Here is a 12,419-nt window from a genome sequence, read left to right as displayed (position 1 = left end):
CTGAGCCCCTTCATACACCCTGCACCCCTCCTCTGCCCCAATCCCTTGCCCTGAGCCCCTTCCTGCACACCACACCCCCTCCCGCACCCCAACCCCCTGCCCCGGCCCTGCATACAATTTCCCCACCCAGATGTGGCCCTCGACCCAAAAAGTTTGCCCACTCCTGGTCTAACCTAACCTGGCCATCCCCTCTGGCTTTCTATCTCTCCATAAGAGATGGCCAGTGCAAAACAGAGAACCCACAAGAACGTCTGTGAATTCCTGCCAAAACAATGCACGTTATTTCCTCTTCACCGAACAGAATTTGAGGCTTCTGCACATAGGGACTGGGGTATCAGCTCAGATAGTGGATGCTGCTAAGCACCTAGTCCACGCCGTGGAGCCTTGCCTACGGCTGAGTCCATGGTTACCTACCCCTTCCTCAAAGTTCCAGCGCTTGCTGACTTCCGCCTCGTTCTGGGTGTACACTTGCTGCCGGATGGAGATAACGAGCTCCCGGATCTTGTCCTGGTCCAGGTCTCTCTGGAAAAGGAACCAGAGCAAAGAGATGGTGATAACCCTATGTTTCTATAGCATCTTCCATCTCATTTAGATCTTAAGAAGTCATGTGTGAAAGGATCACTAAACATGGCTGCCCTGAGGTGAAACACAGCCATGCTGCCTAACACTTTAAGACAGTCGGTGAAATAGATTCCTTAATTCAAATTAAATTGAAAGGGGGGAATTTCAGAGAGTCAGCATGTAGCTGGAATATGTTGGAATATGGCCAGGAGAGGGAGGATCACATGCTGTCTTTGACAAGAACTGCCAGGGCATCTTTAGTAACAAGGATCTATGTTTCACATCTTAATCCTTTCCACCATGCTGGGGTACAAAGGCAATGGCTCACACTGGCAATCCACGCTGAGGTCACTACCTCCAATTCCTGCAGTTCTCCAGGATGGGAAAACACTCCAAAGTGAAAACCTTGAGTACTGTGCAGGACTTTGCATACAAAAATGGAAGAAATCTCAGATTGCACTGAGCAGTCTATAAAATGCAATGCAGCATAGGGCGAGCTCTTGATGGGGGAAGAATAGTCAATCTGCAGCAATCGCTCCAGGTCTATTCAAGAGTGAATACTGCACTGGACTGGATAGACTGGACTACTATTCCTGGCTGTCATTTACCGCTGTGACACTCTGGAAAAGTCCCTTCTCCTGTCTTTGCCTCCATTTCACCCCCTACCCTTTGTCTATTTAGATTCTAACTTCTTTTTTGGGGGGATGGGCAGGGACTCTCTCACTAAGTGTTTGTCCAGCACCCTGCATAATAGGCCCCACCCCCAACATTGTTCAGGGCCTCTCTGTGCTACCATAACACAAATAATAAACAACAACAATACCCACCCTGACAGCAGATGTCAGCTCAGAATAACTGTCAAAGTCTGCATCATTTGGGTAGGAGGCTGAGAAGCGTGGTACCTGGGCATCCGCTCCTGTTTCGGACTTCACTTCCACCCCCGGAGGCAGGTCTTCCCCAGGCGGCACCTCCTCCACCTCTGTCTCCACACTTTTCTGTACTGTGTCCGTGGTGATCTTGGATTGCAACCAGAGCAGCTCCTCTGCAGACAGGATGTCTTTGGGGGAGTTGCTCATCACATGCTCCTTGAACCTGAGGCATGGGAGGAAGGAACAAGAGCTGATGATGGATACCAAAGCCCACTCAAGTCAGAGTGAGGAGGACTTTTAAACCTGGTCATTTAAACTGCTCAGGAGAGTCTAAAACCGAGGAACAGCTGTACCCAATCAGGTCACATGTCTGCCTGAAGTGGTGTCCCACTCAGCCATCTTATTTTATACTGCAAGCTAATTTGGAAGCATCTGCACCAATTTGTGTGTCATTTTTCTTAGGTCATTACCACAGTATCACAGCACCTCACAATTTTTAATGGATTTATCTTTGCAAAACTCCTGTGAAGTAAGACAGTGCTATTATCCCCATGTTACAGATAGGGAACTCAGGCAGAGAGAGACTAAGGAGAGGTCTACCCTGCAATCAGGAGGCGATCCAGCTAGATCAAAGCCAGCTCAAGTAACAATAACAGTGAAGCCACAGAAGCATGGGTGGTGGCCACCTAAGTATGTACCCAAGATCCCAGGTGGGTGGGACTAGCCTGTGCTGCCAGAGCTTCACTCCTGTTACTCAAGCTAGCTCTGATCTAGCTAGCTCAGGTACCTGTACCCTAGCTGGCAGAGCTGGGAACTGAACCAGGTCTCCCAGTCCCAGGCTAGCACCCTAACCACTGAGCCATCTTGCATCTCTCGTCTTCACCTCCAATTGTATCAGAGCAGCCCAGTGTCCGCTGTATCAGACAAGATGGACAGTGTGGTCTCTTGCTCGGAGTAAACAGTGTGGGGTGCTCCCGAGGAAAATGCTCCTTAATGCATAACAGTTTGATACTACACTGCATGTGTACGTACATGTGACAACCTACACTCCCCACCTCCCTCTCTGATCCAGTTAGCAATCAGCTCATGCCTTGAAGATGGAGAATCACTAAGCGCGTTTAATCCTTTCCCCAGACTTAGCAAGCTCTCTGCCTCCACTGTCCTGCCACAGAGAGTTCCACAGATCAACTACTCAAATTGTCAGCAAGTGGGTTGAGAGGAAGGATTGTCCAGTGGTTAGGGCACTGGGTTCAATTGTCTGCTCCCTCAGACTTCCTGTATGAACCTGGGCAAGTCACTTAGTCTCTCAGCTCCCCATCTGTAGGATGGGATAACAGCACCACCCTACCTCACTTGGGGGGGTGGGGTGGGGGGGGCACGAATTGTGAGGCCATTAAAAGATTGTGAGGCACTCAGATGCTGCAGGAAGGGGAAAAATCTGCCTTACAAAAAATGACAACCATCAACTTCTACAGCTAGGAACTGGACAACTTGGGAGGAGGACGTGCAGGGGGCTGTCCCAGAAAATCTGGGACGATTTACATGTTGCAAAAGAGAAATTTTTGTGATTTTTTGTGTGAATTTAACCTCAATAGTAAGTTCCACACTGAGCCATAGAAAGAGTAGTCCTCTGTCTACAGAATAGGCCAAAAACTCCACCAGATTAAAAGAGAGAATGGATACTTATATGGATATCAAGAAAATCCAGAGTTGTAATAACTAACGACAATAAATATTGTGGAAGGAATATTAAACCTCAGGCTTCAGGGGTTAAACCAATCTCTAACTATTAGACATCAGGAGGGGCCTAAAGGTGGGGACCAGATTATTCCATGTCTGCTAATCCGGGGCTTTTATGCCTTCTTTTGAAGCCTGACCTCCTGTATAACACAGAGCAGAGAATTTCAACCGGTCACTCCTTTATTAAGCCTAATTTCTATGTTCAGATAGAGTACAAGCAATGCAATACAAGTTTCTCCTATGCTATCCTGCAAACACATCCCCTCTAGGGAAAGAGGGAAGGTCAGTTTAGATGACCTACCCCAAGCCAACGCTTAGCCTCTCTGCAAAGACCACCAATAGGGAACCATCACTGCCAAACTGTGGTGGTTGTTCCTGAGACCCAGGGACTTGTTTCATCCTGAATGAGACTTACTTTTCCCAGTGGTGGCTGTACAGCTGGGTTGGTGTGGAGAGCACTCGGTCATAAATTGCTGTGATGGCCTTCAGGTCACCTTGTTCTTTCTCCCACTCCACATACATCTCCCACAGTTTGTCTGAGCGGAAGTCCATTCCTGCAGCAGCCACGGCTGACTCAAACACACTGTAAGGGAGAAAGAACATCCATTAACAAGAAAGGCAGAGTGCTCTAATGGGTGGGGCACTGGACTGGCACTCAGGAGACCTGAGTTTTATTCTCATCTCATGGCAGGTTGCTTCCCCTCTGTTTCCCCTCCACCCTTTGTCTTGTCTATTTAAACTATATGCATTTTGGGGGCAAAGACTCTCTCTCCCTACATGTCTGTACAGTGCACAGCATTATGGGGCACAGATCTTGGTTGACCCCTAGGCACCACTGCAATACAAACAGCCACCCCAAAGAAAGCAAGATCCCTGGATCTTCGAGTAGTTCACTGACCCAGCCAATATTACAGTATCCCCTAATGCCTTACACAGTGTTGTCCTGTGTTTTTGATGCTCTGGTTATGTACCTGTGGATCTTCTGTATGGACTCAGGAAGGTTCATATCTAAGGTGGCCTGTAGGTAAGAAATGTAATGGATCCAGAGGTCCATGCTGAGGGGGATGGACTGCAGCCCTCGTTCGAACACCTGTAGAGCAAAAAGTTCTGACAATGACCGCAACAAAAAGAAGCTTCATAATGCTCCCTCCCATCTGACCCATGTGAAAGATGCTATGGTATATTCAAAGACTATTAGACGGATTTCATAGGTGCTGTATGTATCTGTATGTGATCATTAGCAATTATATTCCTAGCTAAAAGGGTAAAGTACAGAATGCTTCCTGCAATAACTAAAGGAAGTGGGGTAACTAATACAAATTCCTAATACTGAAACAATGCAACTAAAGTCTTCTGAAGATTCAACCTCTTGGGGGAAAAAAGCACAGAGACTGCTCTGACCTGGATCAGAGGCCTTAGCAGACAAAGGCCTTGAAGCAGCACAAAATAACAACCCTGACCTGAGATATGGTCATAAACCATTCAATAACTGACAGGCATGAGATGTTTACCAATAGAATCAGACTGCATGAGAAGACCCAAAGTATTTTAGACCTGCCATGGTCTCCACATGGAAGAGAGGTGACCACCTGGTAAACAAGACATGCATATAAGCTTTTGTTGTGAATAACTGGTACTTTGCTTTACGAAAACTGTCTGGTGACTGGATAATTCTGTCATTGAGAACTGCAGGTAACTGAAGACAGACCTACTGAGGCAATCACAGTAAATTGCAGGGGTCTGCACCTAAGGACCTGGTCTGGAGAGAGAGAATTGTGGTATTCCACCCTGAGAAAGGTGACTCCTGGAGGCCTGAGACCTAAGTGTGGTGCCCTTGAGGAGATGAGGGTCAGAGGTGCAGTTAATTCAGGAAATGTGCCAGATCAGTCCCAGGGAAGAGCACCCCATCGGCCATCAACTCCTGGGAAACCAGCGCAGCACCAAAGGAGGCAATCATAGAAAAATAGGACTGGACGGGACTCAGGAGGCCACCCCCACCGACCATCCCTGACAGGTGTTTGTCTCATCTGCTCTGAAAAACCTCCAAGGACGGGGATTCTACAACCTCCCTACATAATCTGTTCCAGAGCTTAACTATCTTTAGAGTTAGAAAGTTTTTCTTAATATCTAGCTCTCCTTTGTTGCAAACTAAATCAATTACTGCTTGTCCTATCCTCAGTAGACATGGAAAACTATTGATTGCTCTCCTCTTTATAACAATCTTGTACATATTTGAAGATTATGTCTCCCCTCAGTCTTCTCTTCTCTGGACTAAACAAGCTCAATATTTTTAAATTATTTCCAGTCATGTCTTTCTAAACCTCTTGTTTTTGTTGCTCTCCTCTGGACTCTCTCCATTTTGGCCATATCTTTTTTTAAAATGTGGTGCTAAAAATCAGTCAGGGTACCCCCGCTGAGGCCACATAAGTGTTGAGTACAGCAGAACAATTACCTCCTGCATTTTATATACATCATTCCTGTTAACACACCCCAGAACAACATTTGCCATTTTTGCAACAGCATCACACTATTGACTCGTATTCGATTTGTGATCCACTATAACCCCCAGATTCTTTTCTGCCTCGCCAGTTATTCCCCATTTTATAGTTGTGCGTTTGATTTTTTCCTTACTATGTGTGGTACTTTACAGTTGCCTTTCTTGAATTTCATCCTATTGATTTCAGACTACTTCTCCAATGTATCAAGGCCATTTTGTATTCTAATCCTGTCCAAAGTGCTTGCAACCCCTCCCAGCTTGGTGTCATTCACAAATTTTTATAAGCATACTCTCCACTGCATCATCCAAATCATATATGGAAATATTGAATACTACTGGACCCAGGACGGATATTGCAGGACCCCACTAGATATGCCCTCTTAGTCTGACAGTGAACCATTTGTAACTACTCTTTGAGAACAAAAACTAGACACAGTCTTTCAGCCAATTATGCACCCACCATATAGTAGAGCATTTTCCCCTAGTTTGCCTATGAAACTGTCATGTAGGAATATGTCAAAAGTCTCACTAAAGTTCAGACATATCACAGATGCTGATTCCTCTCCTATCCACTAGGCCGGTTACCTTGTCAAAGAAGGAAATTAGTTTGTTTTGGCATAATTTGTTCTTGAGGAATCCATGTTGGCTGTTACTTAACATCCTAATATCTTCTAGGTGCTTATAAACTGATTGTTTAATTTGTTCCAGTATCTTTTTGGGTATGAAAGTTAGGCTGATTGGTCTATAATTCCACGGGTCCTCTTTTTCTCCCTTTTTAAAGATATGTGCTATGTTTGCCCTTCCTCCAGGACTTCACCCATCCTCCATGAGCTCTCAAAGACAATTGCTTATCGGCTGAAACAATGCATTCCTACTATATAATTACCAAGTCACCTGTGACAGACACCAAGGGGGACCTTTTGCACAGGCTTTGTGAAGAACGCCTGGCCCTATCGCATTGGATCCATTCAACAAGGAGTTAGCCACTGGGGTAATCAACCTTGGAAGGGCTGCTGTAGCACAGCACAAAGAAATCCCAAATAATTCTCCCTCCTACCTCCTCTGTCTCCTTGCTGAAGTCGAAGCGCCTCTCCATGTCCGCATACTTCTTCCAGTAGCCGTAGCAGTAGGGGTAGCGAGCAAAAAAGGCGTCGAAGGCTTTTCGTGCTGCAAAGATGTGATTCTGTACAGAGAGAGGGCAGCAGGAGAGGAATGAGCATGTGTGAAGAGCCCTGGAACTGGGAGAGCTGGAAATCAAACCCTGCCAGCCCCAAAGCAGCCTTACAAATAGAACTGGTAGGAAAACAAGGGTCATCGTCCCACTACACACAAAATGTGTTTTTGGCTGAAAATTGAAGTGTTTCAATTTTGAAATGTCACTGTGGTGCCTCATGGGAGTTGTAGTTCAGGTGTCCCATGCTCCCATTCTCCTCCATGAGACGGGCTCCCTCAGTCAGACTACAACTCCCATGATGCACTGGAGTCTCCCCCTCTTTGTGCGGGACACTGTGCATCATGGCAGCTGCATTAATGCGGTGAATCACAGAAGATATTGTCCATCTCCGAACTACAACTTCCATGAGGCACGGCAGGTGCACTTCAGAAATTAAACACTTGGGTTTTCAGCTGAAAGGTTTCTGGTTTTCAAGCAGGGTTGGTGATTTTGGGGGTGGTTGTTTTTTGGGGACAAAACAAACAATAATTTCCATAGACAGCAGACACTTTTATCAAAAAGTTTCATTTAATCAAAACCCCAATTTCCATTGAAAAACAGTTTTGACTGAAAGTTTTCAAACAAGAACATGTTGGTCTTACTTAGCACTTGACAAACCCTAATTTGGGTTTACAATATAATAAGCTGTGGGTGTCTAAATACTATGTTACCACACCACTTTCAAAGGGAAACTCCATCAATTTGCAGCGAGTCTTAGGCTCTTCCAAATTATCTCTTGTATAATGCTCTTTCAGGTGGCAATTTGATCTTTCATCTGAAGATCTGCGAGGGCCTTTCATTAAATCTCTCACTAATTAGTACTGAAACTTGCAATACCTATTTAAGAATTAGCCCATTAAAATTAATCAAAGGCACTAGAACAAATCTAGCCCTTGACAAACCAGGTGCAATACCAGAGACTTCAATGAAGTTGCATCTGTTTGTGGCACGGCTGAATCTGTCAGACCTTAAGATGGCTTGATTAGGGTGAAGCAATATGCACTGCACGTAAGTGATTCATCTTACACATGGGAAAACAGACACAGATAGGTGAACTGTCACAAAAGTTAGTGGCAGAGTTGGGAACAGAACCTAGGAGTCCTGTCCCTTAGCCATCTGCTGCGCTAACCATTCAATCTCACTCCCCTCTGAAAGCTGGGAATAGAATAGAGGAGTCCTTACTCCCACCCTCCACACTGCTTTAACCATTGGACCCCACTCTTCTCCCAAAGCTGGAAACAGATCCCAGAAGTCCTCTCCACACAGGACCCTCTCTAACTATTAGACAACTCATTCCTTTTTTCTACATTAAAGGAGTTGCTACTTTTTTGTAGAATTATAAACTTCACAAGCTGGTGGCACCTGCGCCACTGTTAATTTTGCTATTTGCTTTTTAATAGCCCCATGCACCAAGAGAATTCACTCCCTACCTCTTGTTCCACATACTGCAGCAGTTCGGTCCATGCCGTGAAGTCATGAGGATTCTCGTGAGCTGCCTTCCAGTACTTCTCAAACTCCAGAGGGTATGAGATGGAGGCTTCTTCCGTTGCCACAGGGGTAGCCACAGCTGCGTGTTCCTCCACGGGGGCAGGACATTGACAGTTCTCTTCACTTGCATAGGGGTCCTTGAGCCTTGACACGCTGGCTTCAGCGTTAACTCCATTGCACCCTTGCACTGCTTTGGTGTCTTCCTGCTTACTGATACTGTCACTTGGCGGGTCTGGAAGCAAGTCTTGGTTGGGACCTACAGCATCAAGATCAGTAAGGAGGTGAGGGATCTATCTTGGGTTTCTCTATCTTGCTGCCAACGATTACCATCTTTTTAAGCATATGCACCAGTGAAATACTATATCAGTTGTGTCAACATTCCCTGACACACATTCATTACCCAGTACGTGTCAACATACTGGGTAAAGAACAGAAGCCAAGGTGTGTGCCTTTAATTCTGCTTTTATCTTGGAGTAGATAAAATAAAAAACAAGACAAGCCTCCTCAATCTTGTTTCGGTTCATATAGCTATACCATGTCCATTGCCATGATATCTGATAATCTGATTGTTCTTCTGAGAGGTGTAAACACCGAAGAAAGAACCAGACCAGACCTAGATTGATATCCTGTCTCCAAACACTACAGGATGATTGAGGGGGAAATGCAAGAAACCCCTGCAGTGGATAATTATGTAATAACCTGCCCACAGGGTAAGTTTCTCTCTCATCTGAGGCAGTCAGCAGTTGCCTTATGTGAGAAGGACTACAGAGGGCCCAAAGAGATCTAAATAGGAGCATCAGGACAGAATTGAACAGAGCAAAAACTTCAGGCTGTATACCTGAATATCTAGAATCATCTCCTAATGTGGAGAAATATCAGATTGTAAAAGAATCAGTGGTAAAAAGCCTCATTGCTTGAGCCACTCAAACTGGATGGTCAAAGCCCTGGAGAATATATTGCAGAAAGCAATCCTACATTTGGGAAGAGGGAGATGAGGAGGCAGACTCCAAAATAATCTGGCATATTTTCTTCATCATTAACTTCACAACACAGATTACTGGAAAGGAGAGTCATTCTGCAATTAACACATACCTTACTACAAGGCAATATTTTGGAAAGAAAATTAACATACAAACTACAGCTCTTGAGTAAACTGGGAAGGAATGTAACATTTCTTTGGTGTTGGAAACTACTTTACTGTCTTATTTGTACCGATACGGGAGCAAGTAATGTGGTTAAGAAAGAAACCGCTGTTCCCCAGAGCATTAGACTAAGGATGGGTGAGTAAGATTATGAGGTGGGGACACAAGAGTTCTATGTACTTATATGGTCCTCATCACAATAGTATCTAAGCATCTCAATCATTAATGGGGGCTTTTTATCTTTCACAACACCCATGTGTGGTAAGAAACGAATTACCCCCATTTGACTTAGGAACAGGTTATATTAAGTGACTTGCCCTAGATCACACGAGTTTGTGACTATAGGAGGAACTGAACCCAGGTTTCTTGAGTTCCACCAGTCCAACATTCCTACCCTAGGAATGTATACCTAGAGTGTTATACAGAAGGGGAGGATGGATAAGGAAGGTTATGAGTAGCACGGTGAAGATGCAAACCAAACTGCTTTGTTGTATTCCTCAATTGCCTTCTATACAATTTCTTGCATCTTCCTCTGAAACAGCTGGTACTGATCAGTATCAGAGACATAATACTGGACTAGTCACTGCTCTGAAACAGTTTGGCAAATCCTAGGAGCCTAATTTTTCCAATTAGCTTTTCCTACATTTTGTTGCAAAATTAGTTCCAGTGAAAGGTGCTAGCTTGACAACCCTGTTGACTAAGGCCCTACGAGCATTTTCCCAGTACAGCTATCCCAGTATACTATGCCAGCAAAGGGCTCCTAGTGTGGATGCAGCTTAGGCCAGCAAAGCTGCACTGTTATGGTCTAGCTTATTTCAAACCCTCAAACAAAAACCATTACCGTATACAAGTAAAAGCACCGTTTTGCCACTATAGGAGTTCTGCCAGGTGCAGCTAGGTCGTTTGGGGATTGCACCTCTTCACAACCCCTGATCAACAGAGCTATGCCAGCAGAAGTCTGTAGCAAAGACATAGCCTAAGTTCTCCAATTCTCCACAGATCAGGTGTCACCAGGGGCTGTAAAGGGCAAGCTGTCTCACCCTATGAACATACTTCAGCCCTTACACAGAGGAGCTAGCTCCAAAGGTGTTCAGTCTCCATGGTTCATGCAGTCCCTGGCCTCTCTGGGAAATGGACTAAACTCAAACTTGGGTCACACAGCCCTCTGAATAGTAACTAATTTTAAAGTTTTGAGCCTATCCCCACACCTGTGGGTAAGGTAGAACCTAAATGGGTTATATTTTTAAGAGGCAAGCTTTTGCTCTGTGATAAAGCACCAAAGATGTCAAATGCCCCTGCTCCAGTAAGTACCCAATATACTACAGCAGTTTAGAAAGTGAGTCGTCTTCATGCAAGTATCCCACCAAATATCTTCGTTGAAGTCCATCTATGTCAGCAAAGCTAGCTAATGAGTCTCTCCCACTTAGAACACACTTTATAAACTAAGCAATGAAATTCCAGGCAGACCATGGCAGGAAGAAAAAACTACTCACAAGTAAAGTGTCTGCATGAAAACCTAGGCCCCTGAGCCTTAAATTTGGTGCATGTCACTGTCTGGGTCATCAGTCAAGAATTAAATTTTTTGTGTGAATACTGCAAAAGATACCTCACAGGGCAAAATCGACTGTACTGTGACAGACGGTGGGGAAAGAGACACAAAAGTGAAGCAATATGCTCTACACCACAAATGGAGTTAGGGAGAGATCTAGGAGTAGAACTCAAGAGATCAGGCTCTCAATTTCCTGCACTCACTACCAGGATTCACTCCCCATCCCAAAGCTGAGAATAGAATTCAGGGATCCTGGCTTCCCCTGCTCTCTCCCCTAGATCCTCCCCAGAGCCAGGAATAGAACCCAGGAGTCTCTAACCATTAAACATTGCCATTTCATAGTATCAGACAAAGAAGGTGAACTAATCAGTCCCATGGCCTCCAACAGAACAACACACAGGTCCACTATTTACATGCAACCCAGAAACGAACCAACTCCAGTTTCCCTGCTGTGTAACCAGACTGCCGACAAATTTATCCCACAGCAAGTTAACTGTTCAGACTAATCCAGCTGACAGAGTTGGACCAGCAAGAGATAAGTGTCCAGAGACGAACTACCAAACCCTCCACCTCCCCAGAGAAGTCCATACATCAGGGATCATCCCAATACAGGGATCCCTTTTGGGGTGCCCCTCCTCAGCCCAGGAAGCACCTCACCCTTTCCCCTCTCCTCTGAACTATTCTATAGCATTTTCCCCCTTCACCAGCAACCCCATGGGTCCCACTGCAGAGAGGTGTTCTTCCTCAGTTCCAGCAGTTCTCTCTACCAAGGTCCTATCCCAGAGGTACCTTCCCGGGGAATCCCCCTGAAGAATCCCTCCTCCCCCAATCCCCAGGAGGCGCTCTCCTCTCGGAGCACTTCTCTCCCCTAGCCCCAGAGAGACCCCATCGCCGCCCAGGGGGAACCACCCCCCCGCCAGACTCCTGGCCTTCCTCTTCCCTCTGTCCCCAAGGGGACACACTCGCTCTTCTCGAAAGTTTCCCTCCGTCCACCACCCCCATACCAAGAGCTCCTCCCCCCTCCTAAGTGTGTCCCCGGGGACCATCTCTCTTCCAGGACTCCCTGCACGCCAAAGGGATCCCCCCCCAGCCGGGTCATTCCTCCCACAACCCAGGGTCACCATGGAAAGGAACTCCCTCCCCCCGCCCGGGGAGCCCGCTCCTCTCCCCCACGCCCGGAGAGCAACCTGGCCGGGGACTTCTCCCAGCCGGACCCCGACCAGCCCCTTTCCCGCTCTCACCGCCAATGTTCAGGCCGCTCTCGCCGCCCTCGCCGAGGGCCCTCTCGGTCCCGGCTCCGCCACAGCTTGTGCCCCCCGCCGCCTCCAGCCCCTCAGCCGCCATCTTGTCCCCCAACTAC

The 12,419-nt window shown here is 46.3% G+C and overlaps 1 protein-coding gene across 2 annotated transcripts in view; it reads right to left on the bottom strand.

The window, feature by feature from the left end:
• LOC112102339 (pre-mRNA-processing factor 39-like) overlaps positions 1-12,419 on the bottom strand; it is a 25,134-nt gene extending 12,715 nt beyond the window's left edge. The window contains exons 1-7 of one of the 2 annotated variants that reach the window (XM_024193567.1): positions 12,301-12,419; positions 8,311-8,624; positions 6,725-6,850; positions 4,142-4,260; positions 3,586-3,753; positions 1,389-1,653; positions 415-522 (exon numbers count right to left, since the gene is read on the bottom strand). In XM_024193567.1, the coding sequence (XP_024049335.1) occupies positions 415-522; positions 1,389-1,653; positions 3,586-3,753; positions 4,142-4,260; positions 6,725-6,850; positions 8,311-8,624; positions 12,301-12,403 (1,203 nt within the window). In that variant the 5' untranslated portion in view covers positions 12,404-12,419. The remainder of the gene's footprint in view (positions 1-414; positions 523-1,388; positions 1,654-3,585; positions 3,754-4,141; positions 4,261-6,724; positions 6,851-8,310; positions 8,625-12,300) is intronic. The other variant, XM_024193568.1, reaches the window with a different exon arrangement.

This window comes from Terrapene carolina, unplaced genomic scaffold, assembly GCF_002925995.2.
Source record: "Terrapene carolina triunguis isolate 2854851 unplaced genomic scaffold, T_m_triunguis-2.0 Scaffold89, whole genome shotgun sequence".
Lineage (NCBI taxonomy): Eukaryota > Metazoa > Chordata > Testudines > Emydidae > Terrapene > Terrapene triunguis.
Note: the sequence above shows the minus strand (reverse complement) of the source record. Positions and strands in the feature narration are given on the sequence as shown.